The sequence below is a fragment of the Diadema antillarum genome, unplaced genomic scaffold, assembly GCF_040938485.1.
Source record: "Diadema antillarum isolate AM-2024a unplaced genomic scaffold, OU_Dant_1.0 scf00000057, whole genome shotgun sequence".
Classification (NCBI taxonomy): Eukaryota; Metazoa; Echinodermata; class Echinoidea; order Diadematoida; family Diadematidae; genus Diadema; species Diadema antillarum.
The window spans coordinates 987593-1000156 of NW_027270946.1; the positions used below are offsets into that span (position 1 = coordinate 987593).

The window sequence follows — 12564 nt, forward strand, 5'->3', positions numbered from 1 at the left end:
GATACTCATGAGACCATTGTGCATCTTGCATCAAAGGATTTTATTGTTGAACAACCGATAGCTGCAGGTTACTGTTCAATATTTTTTTTTAATTCGGTTCAATCCAATACTTTATTTCCATCAAACAAACAAAATACATAAAACGGGCATAAATTATGTTTGTCAATTCTTATATCGTGAAACAATTTGCCTTCTGAGAGAGACAAGTCAAACTTTCTTTTATTGTGCGAGAAAAGTGAAATGATTATGTTTCAGGCTGAAGATAATATTCTATCACAAGACTTTAAAAATGCTAAAAAATGATGTCCCTATATGGGGACTGGGTGACACATTTCTCCTAACAGGTCTATAGAAACTACAGTATACGTCTTGACAATGTGAGACAACTGTTGCAGTGTCACATAATTGGCAAAAAAAAATAAAAATAAAACTTGTTAATCACAAAATAATGTGTTGTGTTTGTGTTTCTTTCCTTGAACTAAGTTTAGATTGGATGGATAGATGGATATTAAAGCGGGCAATCAGGGATTTGAGCATTTTCGCTTCATCGATGCCTAGCACTTCATGGACCACTGCATATTATGGTACGGCACAAAGCTGGTGATACGTGGACCAACACTGTTTGAAACGGCGCCATCTGTTGCTGAGAGTTAGATAGTGGTCAAGATGGCAGCTCACACTGATGGCAGCGTATCGAAGGACGCGCTTGACAAATCTCTCCTTGAACTGGACGAGGAAAGTCTTTACAAACATCTATTGCTTCAGGTAAATTTGCCAAGCGTCCCGCGGTGGTAATAGGTAGTGTAGTTTGGGAATTCGGAATTTAGAACTTCTACTAGATCTACTCGGTAACCGCATGCCGTGCCGCACTGGCCAGAACTAAACTCGGGTGAAGCTCGTGGCTGCAGGCAGTGCCCGGGCGCGGCTGCCCGGGCCCGGCGCCGCCCGGCTGGGGTTTAATACTCGGGTGTCTTCAGTGCACAGCTGCTGCATTTCAGATCATGACACAACCCTCCCTCTGAGCTGGCCTAATCTAGACAATTTCTTTCTAACTTGCTCTAGAGTCTAGTAAAAATCAAACCAAACTTCATGTGAATCTGTGGATAGCTGTGATGACGGGATGTGGCATCATTGCTTATATAAGTTATAATACACTCACTCCTGTATAAACGTTAGAGATGATGTGTGATGATGATGAATACGATTTGAATGTTCACGTGCAATTTAATGTTGCGAGAGCCAAGATTTGTAAAATTGAAATGTATGCAAAAGTTATATCTTGTCTACACTATAAACATTAAAGCATGCATTGAATGTTGTTAGTGGTAATTCGCGAAAATTTAATTCACAAAAAAGGCTTTTGGCTCCAGTTCCCGAAGTCAGATTTCATGCCGCGAATATATGATATCTTGCTTTACAGTGACACACAATAGCAGAGGTCAGTTGCAAGAATGGGTAAATAAATGTGCACTGACTTATTTACCAGTTAATAAAACCCAGTGAAATACCTCCTGTTATTCAATGATTATATGAATGATTTAATAGGGTCTACATGTTGCAAAATATTTTGTGCAAGTTTGATGCAGTTTACTGTTTAATTTTCTAGCCTCGTTGAATGTGTGATATCTGCTTGGACATGAAAGTGCACAGCCACTAGTGCCATGCTGTTGTTCTCAAACTGCATCAATAATGGACAACCAGCTGTGTTTCTATTACAAGATGAATGTAATGTAAATCATCAATCCAACAGCTCCAGCCCTCCAACACAGTTTATCTGAACAAATGTCCTTAAAACCCTACATCTAACTTTACATGTAGCAACACTTTTTAAAGACAGGAATAAAAGTGATAGAATCTACTAGGCTTGTTTCATTTACTATTATTCAGTATTAATTGCATACGTTTTTTTTTTCCCCTTCTTCTTCTTCTTCTTCTTCTTCTGACTTCTTTAAATTTACCTTATGAAGGCCTGGAATAGAGTTGGAGTATGCCATGTGAAAGCATACCAAACCAGTAGAGTACAGTGCAAAATTTTAAGTGTGTAGATGTTTATCACATCAGGTCTTCAAAATCTTGAACTTGAAGAAAAAACTGGCCCAAAAAGTAACAACACTGACCTACAATGTAGGTACAACTGTCAAGAGTGCAAACTACAACATGTTCAAATCTTATGTTTTCAAAATCATATACCAGTATAAAATGGTATGGTATCTCTTGACATTTTTTTTCCCCCCAGCTAAGTATACAGATCAGATGTGTGCATTTGTTTGCCCTTGGCCTTACATTCCAGTCTCATTTGGGGGCATACCTTTGTGGTATAATTTTATGTTTGTGTTTGTGTGTTCATGTTTTTATTTTTTTTTATTTGTTATTTTTCTGTTCCAGGCTACAGAGAATGCCGGTGGGTTATTTGGAGATGGTCAGCCTGAGCCCAACCCATTGGCCAGCAATGTGGTGACCCCAGAACCTGGTGTGTGTATCAAGACTAAGGACAACACAGGAGGCAAAATCTTCATAAACCTTTGCCACACATCAGAGGTTGGTATTTTTTCTTGTGTGTGTGTCTGTGTGTGCATCTGTGTGTTATTTGTGTGTGCAGGCCTGTATGTGCATTCATGCTAAATCAGCAAGGGTGTACTCAGTGCCTGGAAGAAGGGCACATACATGTATCCCTCAACAGCTTGGCCTTTAGCTGGGCTTTTGGTAGTCCTGCTCTGTTTCAGTGTTGGGTAATATATCTTTGTGTCTCATAATATAGCCTGTTTGTTTCTAGCAGGGAAAAGATAAGTCTTTTGACATGTTTTGTAGGACTACTGTAAGGCTACTAGTGACATTCAAGCTGAGCCCATTTCTCATGTCGATTCAATTGGGATTATTCATGATAAGTCAGGCCTGTGAGTATCACCAGTGGTTTTGAAGCTATGTAGTTTTCCTTTGAAGACTGTAAACTACCCGTCCAGGATAATCCTGGATAACATTTTGTTCTTTTATCCTTTAAAAAAAGTGTCGGCTTTTGATTTGCAGGCTCCCATATCTTTGTAGAGGTGGACAAATTGAAGAAAACTCACACCTCAACCTCACCCCTTTGCTTAATAATCTCTTGCTTTCACCCATATCTTGTAATACTATGTAATTGTTTTGTTTTTGTCAGTCCGCATGCCATCATGTTTTTCTCCATAATAGACTTGTCAAACTTTTTAACATCAGTTTTTACCTATTTGTCACTGGATTGATATCAGATGCCAGCACCAAAGGACATCAATGATGCAGAGTTGTTGGAGCTCCTTGAATCGCCGGAAATAACTGACTACAGGGTTCCAATGAGCATTGGGGAAGCTCATGCTGAAATTGATAACTGTGAGTCAATCAGCTGAATATGAAAGACAGGCTGTATTGTTAGGATGTCGCAAATTGATGCTTAGCTACGAAAAACACTGCTTTGTACAAACAATTGCAAGGAATATATAAATATCATATCTACTGACTCATCCACAGACTGCAATCAGTAATATGGTTATTATTGTGCAGAATCATGTTGAATTGATTTGCCCTCATAAAAATAAAAATATGAAAACATGGGGAAATTAGTGTCATCTAGTATAAGTACATGTGTATATCATTACAGATTACTGTTGAGTCAATTTGCTCTCAAACACACACACATACACACACACACACACACACAGAAACAAGTATGTCATCAAATGTGGATGCATATTTTCCTTCCACATTATGTTGTAGAAAGGGTGAAATGAGTACACACTGATTTCATTTCAAACAGAAGGGAAATGATGGATATTCAATTTAATACACCTAATAGATGTAAAATCTAACCCAATGTAGCATGGAACAACTGTTATTAATGTGTGAAAGATAAAAAGACGTGAAATGTGGGCATCAGGAAAGTAGATTGTCTGCTATAGCTGTTTGATGATAATGTTGTGAATTGTCTAGAAACGTTATTGACACAACTACTAGTGGAGTTGTGTGGTGGTGGTCCAGGAACTTCCACATTCAGTAAACCACTGTGTTTTCTCTTTTCAGCTGGTAATGGCTGTACAGCATATGACATCATGATCAATAAGGAGTTTTTCGACAAGGTGGAAAAGAACAATCTGTTCAAGGGGTTCCTGATGTCTGTGGCATTCGAAGCACTGGAGCAGAAGTACAACATTCTCCTCAGCAGAAGTGAGTACGAAGGGACACACCTAGTCTTTATGCATGAATGGTTAATGTAACTATATTCCACACCTTCTGAATCATCAGAGTTTGTCCAAGTTGTCATAGTATGAACAAGAGTTTGATTTCTTGACCCAGACATTTGCAATACTCTCAACTCTTTTGAATTCTATGTGAATGCAGCTGTTTAAAGCAATGTAATCTACAATAAAATTACTTGTTTTTTGGTCAGGTTCAAACTCAGTAATTGCATCTTTGACGTCATTTCCCCATCTCTAAATAGTTAGCCTCTAAGCTTTGCGAGCTTTCTTCTTTTACTGACTCTGATGGCGGAAAATATTAATAATACAAATATGTACAAACACTGTTGCAACAAGATGTCATTATTGAGAAATGTTCCTGTTGATACAGTTTTACACATTATCTATGGCACACCTTTTTTAGTATTTACAAAGTGGACTAATTTCAGAAACACATACTTCAACAATATTTTGTTAGCACACAAAGACTTAACTGGTAAATATGTCTTTATTTTGCATATTTGCTTTGGTTTTGCAATGAGATTAAGAACAGAACACAGTTTGGGGATTCCAACCCAGTGCACTACTTGCACACATTACATGCATGGAGGGGGCGAGGTATAAGCAACAAAGACATTGATAATTCCACATAAACAAGATGAGGAACAGTACTAGTAAATCTGCGTGATAACTATCCACAGGAATCACATTGCAGTTGAAGTTTTTCAAAAATGTAAAGTATGCCCTTAATATGATCTTATATCCCTTATATATTGATATTTATTGATGAATTTTCTTTTTCCCCCAGACTGGTCCCAACTGAAGAAAAGGAAATGCCTTGGCACCCTACACCAGCACAACCTGCGGGCAAAGTCCAAGCCTCGTATTCTGGAGATGGAGCATCCGGAGGAGAGCGAAGACTCGACACCGCCAGCAGATTCAAGAGGGCAGCAAGTGGCTGCCAAGAAGCCACTCATCACAGAGGTAAGTTCCATGCTGTTTTATCATCTTGGAAGATCTTAGAGTGTATTACTATATTTAGAGATTATGAGATCTCAAAGAAAACTTGAATAATATGTGGTGGTTTGGACAAAATCTTTAGGAAGGAGGATGGGGGAGAGGGTAGCCAGGAAAAATCAAATCCTGTGCCATATAGATGATGACTTCCCTGTTGTTTTTTTTAAATGTTAAGTTTTTATAGCTGGTTGGTGAGAACCTGTGACATTTGTTATGAACAAGCATATATATGTGATATAGGAATATAGTGACAAATATTCGTGTAGAGCAATACAAGATAGTACTTTTCATTTTGTTTGTCCTCACCACCAGAAATGCATTTGACTCTGTGTCATCACTCCTTCTGAATATTCAGGTATTCTTTCTTCCAAAGTTTATATTGCTGTTGCTAAAAGCTAATTCTTTGGTGATTTATCTGTGGTTACATATTGTCGCCTGAGAACCAACCATAAGGGCGTAATCACGCTTTTTTCCTTTCCTTTTTCTTTGGGGGGGGGGGGGGGGTGTTGAGTTATTGATATCACATTGTAGAGCTTGATTTCTTCTACATTATGGTGTCAATTTTAAATCATTGTGATTTTCAGTAAAAACCGCAAAGGCATTATTTTACCCGGTATTTGGAACAATACTTATAAATCTACCCATTTTGATTATTCTAGACTTTATATTCATAAAAAAATTGATTGGTTCGTTTTTATTTATGCTCAACCGTAGAACACGAAAGCACCCTTCTGGCTCTCAGTTGACAATATTTACTGTGAAAATTTCTCTCCAAAGCTGTCATCAGAAGTTCAGAGTTCACCAGGAACAGAGAGTGATGCTGAAGGTGTGAAAGCCCCTGAACCCAAGTACACCATGATGAGGGAGCCTATTGATGGTCATCCTGAATTTCTCGTGGTAGACATTGAACTTCCTGGGGTGGTAAGTTGATGCTTTGTGGAAACAGGAGAATATGGGGGGGGGGGGGGGGAGGGCATACATGGCTGAGAAAAAAAAACCTCTGATGTGTAGAGGGTAGACATGTTGATTGTGTAAAAGGTTCATTCTTTTTTGCAGTGATGTTAGATATGATATCAGTAGAATGATTAGAGGAAAAATGTATAGATTTAGACATTCTGTTTTCTTTAGCCTTTGCTGAGGATGGGCTGATTTTGCTATAACACGCATTTCCCATAGACACCTGCCCAAGTATACTCGAGACTTGTCTTCAATAGGGTTATAGTAAGACTTCCTCAAACCAATTTTCACCTATTTGTTTGTACATTTGTGTATATTTGCATTCATATGTGTTTGTGTGTGTGAGTGACTTGAAGCTTCCATTTGCATTTTTGACAGATGGTTTTTGGCATTTGCATTGAAGAAAGAACATATTCTGATTCAATTCCTGCCATTTTCTCTGAATGCTTGTTGCCTTTTGCTTTCATCTTTAAGTTATTAAACTGGCAAAGTTTTATTGAGAGTGCAACTATTTATTGTAAATGCATTATGTCATATTATGCATAGGTCACCATTTTCTTTGATAGTGAGGATTCTTTTGTAGGTTGTTGGTATCCTTTTGTTTGTATGTGTGTGTGTGTGTGGGGGGGGGAGTGTTAGGTTTTGTTGGGGGGGGGGGCTCATTAATGCAATACTTCAATATTGAAGCAACAAACATGAAAAGCTGAAGCAAGCTCATGAAAAGTTCCTCTCAATTCCCATCAACTCTCTGTGATTGCCTAAAATATTTCCCTGGTTGCACTGGATAACAATTTTGAGATTATCTTGTAAACACCAGCGAAATCACAAAAACTAGAAAATCAGTTACGAATTCAAGAAAACAAGTGTACCATAGGATGTGCAGGGGCATAGGGATAAGCTCATAGCTTTATTAGTGACACTACCACATTCATGCACAAATAATGTTAGTTACTGCAGCAAGTGGGTTTTGTGTTTGAGGAACACAAGGTTTGACAGGGTTGATTTAAATATTGCTTTACAGAAAACGGCCAAGACATTGACCCTTGACCTGGGAGAAGATCGCATCCTGCTTCATGCTCACCCTCGTGCCTATTACCTAGACATCTTCCTTCCCTTTGATGTAGACCAAGATACCAGTGGCTCCCAGTTTAATAGGGACACTCAGGTTTGTATGAACCACTTCAGTCATTTATTTGTTTGTTCATTATGGGGGGTTATGTTGATTTTTGTTTCTTTTTATGCCTCCGCAACGAAGTGGCCGGAGGCATTATGTTTTCGGGTCGTCCGTCCGTCCGTCCATCCGTCCGTACGTCCGTACGTCCGTCCGTACGTCCGTCCGTACGACCGTCCGTCCCGTTTTGTTTTTGTCGATATCTCAAGAACCGTGTGGTGGTTTTACATCAAACTTGGTATGAGGGTATATCCTTGGGGGATAATACTTTGTGTGGATTTTAGGGTCACAGGGTCAAAGGTCAAAGGTCATAGGTTATTTTGTGAAGAAAAAAAAATTGAAATTTCATGTTTTTCTCCATATCTCGCAAATGGTTCAAGGTATCTTCATGGAACTTAGTATATATGCTTGTACCGATGGGCAGTGATTATCTAGGGAAGTTGGGGGTCATGGGTCAAAGGTCAGGGGGTCAAAGGTCAAGGTCAACTCCTCAAAATATCACTACTTTCCTTAAAATGCAATATGCCTGAAGGTTTTTTTTTTTAAACTTGATGTATGGCATGTATTACCCAATATATATTTTTGGGGAAGTTTCTTGCCAAAAGGTCAAAGGTCAAAAGGTAAAAGGTCAAGTGAAAGTGCTAAATTGCACTTTTTCCTCCATATCTCGAAAGTAACTCAAGGTATCAGCATGAAACTTACATATTTATGCATGTTCAACCTAACAGTGATTCTCTTTGGAACTGTGAGGTCAAAGGTCAAAGGCCAGGTTTAGATAATGCTATTTTCCCATTTGATACTGAAATTATACTTTTTCTCAATACCTTGAAAATTACTCAATGCATAAACTTATAAAAGGGTCAGAAGTCAAGTAAAAATCATCAGTTCCCCAAATACCTGCACTCTGACATTTTAATCATTCATCCAATTGAACCTAGTTCTAGGAAAGTGAACTTTCAGCACATTTGTGTCAAACCTGTCATTTTAATATTTTGCCAATTGTGTGAAACTGTCATCACACATTGTCAAGACATTGTACTATAGACCTATTAGGAGAACCATGCATTATGGCGGAGGCATATCAGTAGCCGTAGCGATAAATCTAGTTTTGTTGTTGTTTTGTTTTGTTTTTTGCTCAGAGTATAATGATGGCAGATTTGTTGTGAGCATCATTTAGAAAGCAAAAGTGGATTTCTTTTTCAAGATTGTGATCTAGGAGTAGGGATGATAGAGCATTCTCATAAAACTGTGCTAACACAGAGTTGTGCTATGAAAGCAAGTTCTCTTATCTAGGATTTAATTTCTCCACAAAGACCACAAGTGAGCAGTGCTATTTTAAAACTCGAACTGAAGAACAGATGGATCTGTAGTCACAGGAATACATTTCTTGGAGAAAGAAATTGTAATTTTATTTTATAAAGAAACAAATTTTCATGATAGATTGTATTGTTTGGTTTATGATTTTCTTCAGGACTTTCACTTGATTAGCAAACTTACCCTACTTTATCTTTCAAAACCAATCCTCCTTTGTATTTCTTCACTTTTGTAGGCCCTCAAATTGCCTCAAAAGTACCTCCATGACCTTGTGATTAAAGAAATAGCAGATTATCAACACTCAATGTGATGATGGGGTCAGTGACCTTGATATGACTATGCTTGCACATAAAATGGTTTCTGTGCACTTCACATGGCATTGAAGTCCTCTCTACTGGTGAATCACATTATGCTTAAAGGGGATGGCTAGTAACTGATCAGTGGGAATCAGTGGGAATGCTGGGGGATCATTGTTCCAATCCTTGTAGGATTCATTTAAGAGTACATTATATACATGTATCTTCTATTGTGTGAAAATTATTTGCTTCAGAATGGTCTCATATTCAAGTAATGTACAGTTTAATCGCCCTGTCACTGTACAGGCATGCTAACGTGGAAATATTAAACTGCACATTACTTGAATATGGGACCATTCTAAAGCAAATAAGTTTCACACAACAATGTTATGTACTCTTAAATGAATCCCACAAGGATTGGAACAATCATCCCCTTGAACACATAAGTACCGATGAAAATGAAAAGTCGCACAACCTTGATTCCTTGCTACAAGTACAAGTACAAGTTAAAGGTCCTGTTTACCTTTGGAGCAGTAATTTAAAAAATGATAAAGATATCACCTTTGATGCATATGTGTAAATCAGTTGTATCACATTTGATGCATATGTATAAATCAGTTGTATCACAAAACATCCTACCATATGAAATTTTTGCAATAAAGCCTTAAATATAAGGAGATATCACTATTTTTCTAATTAAATCGTAACTGTACATGGTTTAGTCTGGAAACATTTTTATCATAACTTTTGTTGGCATTTTGTATATCTAACAGTACTTGACATCGATTACACTGATTCAAGTTTTTACATTGGTTGTTTCTATCCCTAACTCACATTTTAGAACTATTTTGAAGCAGTAATGCTGAGTATCTGTTTCATCTGCAAATGGTAAATCATGCCTTTAACTTGCACACACTACCATCTTTGCGTTAAATTTTCTTCGCACAATCTGCAGACTCTCACTTTGACCCTCCCGGTGAAGCCTGCTTGAATGCAAAATCTCATCGACCTGAATGCCGCCGAGAAGGACGTCTATCGCAGACTGCCATGTGGAGACATGACCTGTAGAAGTTGCAACACTTGTGAAAAGTGAAGATGAGCCAAGGAGATTGTGGTGCATTATGCACCAATGACTCGGGTTATAAAAATGTGTCTACCCACAAGAGGAAAGAAGATTTATGGATTTTTTTCTGTTGCAGTTTCATGGCTGTCTGATTGTGTCCATGGGATTTCCTTTAAGATATATGACATTCATTCGTATTAAATAGGCATTGACTATGATGAATGGGAGGATTAAGACCATGGACCCCTGAGGATATGCACTCTGTCCCATAGACCAAAATACAATCAGCCTTGCCTAAATCAACCTTGCAGAAGTCCAAATATTGACCAAGTGGAAGAGAAACTCTACCCTTTGATGGAAATAATCATATGTTAATTCTATTGTGAAAGTCGAAATCCACGCAAGTCAAAGGATTTTCTTCAGTCCCTGTAGATCTGACTTGAGTGACGTTGAATGTATATTCTAGATTTGTTCACACACAGATGCACAGATGCACACACACACAACCACAGACACTTTTTTTAAGTTCTTTTTTTTTATATTTTATTAGTTTGCCATTTGATTAATACACAAAATTATAACATAATCTTGTTTTGTTATAATCAGTCACAAAATTAGATTATCAAAATAATGCAGAAAAAAAAACCTGTTTACACACACACACACACGCACACACACACACACACACACACTCTCTCTCGCTCATAGATCTCTTAGATTATTTCACACATGAGCAATCAGTATGGTTATTGAATGTGACTTGCCCACCGTGCTCACAAACCCAAAAGGGTTTAACAGGATTTGCTCACACTCGTAGATTCACTGGGATCTGCACTTTCCATAGTTAAGACTGTATCAGGTGATAGTTCAAACATGGTCCATGCCTCAATTGGCAGGCATTCTACCCCTATTCAGACTGTGTAGACCATGATTCAAACAATGCCCCCATTGCAATCCCATGAGAGAAAAATAACAGATGGGAGTATAAGAATCTAAATAATGAAGAGGAAGTATGTACTGTACAAAAACCTCAATAAAGGAAAACTGAATATTTCTGTGGTTTCATGTTGGCAGGACTCCAATGATAGACCTTTAAATGGTTTTTGTAATCAAAGCTCCTCCAAGTCCAAGGTGATTGGAGAAATGGGGGGGGGGGATGCAATTTGGACCCATAACATAGCATTTCGAAGAGCGATGTCCTGCAAGGCATTTAAACCATTATGGGTATACATGGACAGGCAACTCCCATTACAGCAATGTCCTTGGGTCTGGCAGTTTACTTTTATTATATTGGAATTTTGTTATATTAAAGCGAAGGGAATTCTGCACTGTAAATGGGAATGATCATCATTCTGGGATGCAAGTTTTTACTTTACTTTAATTGTAACAAAATTTTGTTACAAGTATGTTCATTATAATGGGAATGTACTGTATAACAAAATTTCATTTCAACAAAGTAAAAATTTAGGTTCCAAAATAGTCACTACATACTACTTTGTTTTGCTATCATGAATTTCAACATAACGAAAGAAATTTGCTTGTCCGGAGGACCTTGTTGTAAGAGGAGTCGCCTGTATCTGTAATCATTGCAATGAGAGCAGCCTGTTAAATTAATGAGGGAAAAATAAATATGATATGGTGCATTTCCTCTAATCACTGCTTTATGAGGCACATTTCATTGTTACCCCAGGCAGTCCTTTATGTCATCTACACTTACATTTTCTTAACTATTGTCACAAAGGTTTAAAGCACAAAGATGGCTCTCAGGGTACCTTGTATTTTTCTTCATTTAATTGTGATTAAATGAGACTCTGGAGAATTGCAATTGTTAAAGTGTATTGTCTTATTTTTCAGTTGAGATGCAATGTTTGATCATTTTATAAATTTCGCAGGACATAACCGCCCAATCCACGAAGAGTAGATTATTTATACACTGTACACTGTACAAGTATCACACCTTCATCTTGTCTTTAAATTGAGTCTTTCAGAGAAATAATATGCATACACTGTATTGTTTACTTCATTGTATGTCTAAGGCACAATGCATGGACATATGAAAGACCCAATATGAATATCAAGCAAGTTTGCTTTACAATACACACAAACATTTTGCCACCCATGACCTTGGCTTCTCTGCATTCTATATTGATGGCCTTGTATTTAGGGTATCACAAAATACTGCTCTTATTGGCACTAAATACGGGTATACCTATTTCATTTGTCTATGACTAGTGGAATACCAGGTACTTTGTTTTCCATCAAATGCCACCAGCTACTGTATAATGTTAATATTGGATGTATCTATGGCATGTGACCTATATAAAAGTGTTGGTCACTCAATGCATCGGTCTGTTTAGCCACAAGAGATACTGCAGCTGATCAGGTAAACGAAAGATATCACTTGTGGTCATTCTTGACCAACAGAGTCACTACTTATATGGCAAATACACATACAGCTGCATCACCACTATTTGATGAAAATCCAGAAGGCATAAGGTACATCAATGGTTGTAGGATCATAATCATACCTAAGAATATCTTCTCACC

The 12564-nt window shown here is 37.7% G+C and overlaps 1 protein-coding gene across 1 annotated transcript; it reads left to right on the plus strand.

The window, feature by feature from the left end:
* The first annotated feature begins 666 nt into the window (after positions 1-666).
* LOC139715904 (PIH1 domain-containing protein 1-like) lies at positions 667-6146 on the plus strand. The gene is made up of 6 exons (XM_071627457.1): positions 667-765; positions 2386-2538; positions 3240-3357; positions 4045-4188; positions 5008-5183; positions 5994-6146. Exons 1-6 carry the CDS (start codon positions 667-669, stop codon positions 6144-6146), a joined length of 843 nt encoding a protein of 280 aa, XP_071483558.1.
* Positions 6147-12564: the final 6418 nt, after the last annotated feature.

Bases quoted from the DNA above. Each gene is read 5' to 3' on its own strand.
- LOC139715904 (XM_071627457.1), top strand. From the start codon at position 667: ATGGCAGCTCACACTGATGGCAGCGTATCGAAGGACGCGCTTGACAAA. The intron at 3,358-4,044 runs GTGAGTCAATCA...TTCTCTTTTCAG, and splicing joins TCATGCTGAAATTGATAACT to CTGGTAATGGCTGTACAGCA. The intron at 5,184-5,993 runs GTAAGTTCCATG...TTCTCTCCAAAG, and splicing joins AGAAGCCACTCATCACAGAG to CTGTCATCAGAAGTTCAGAG.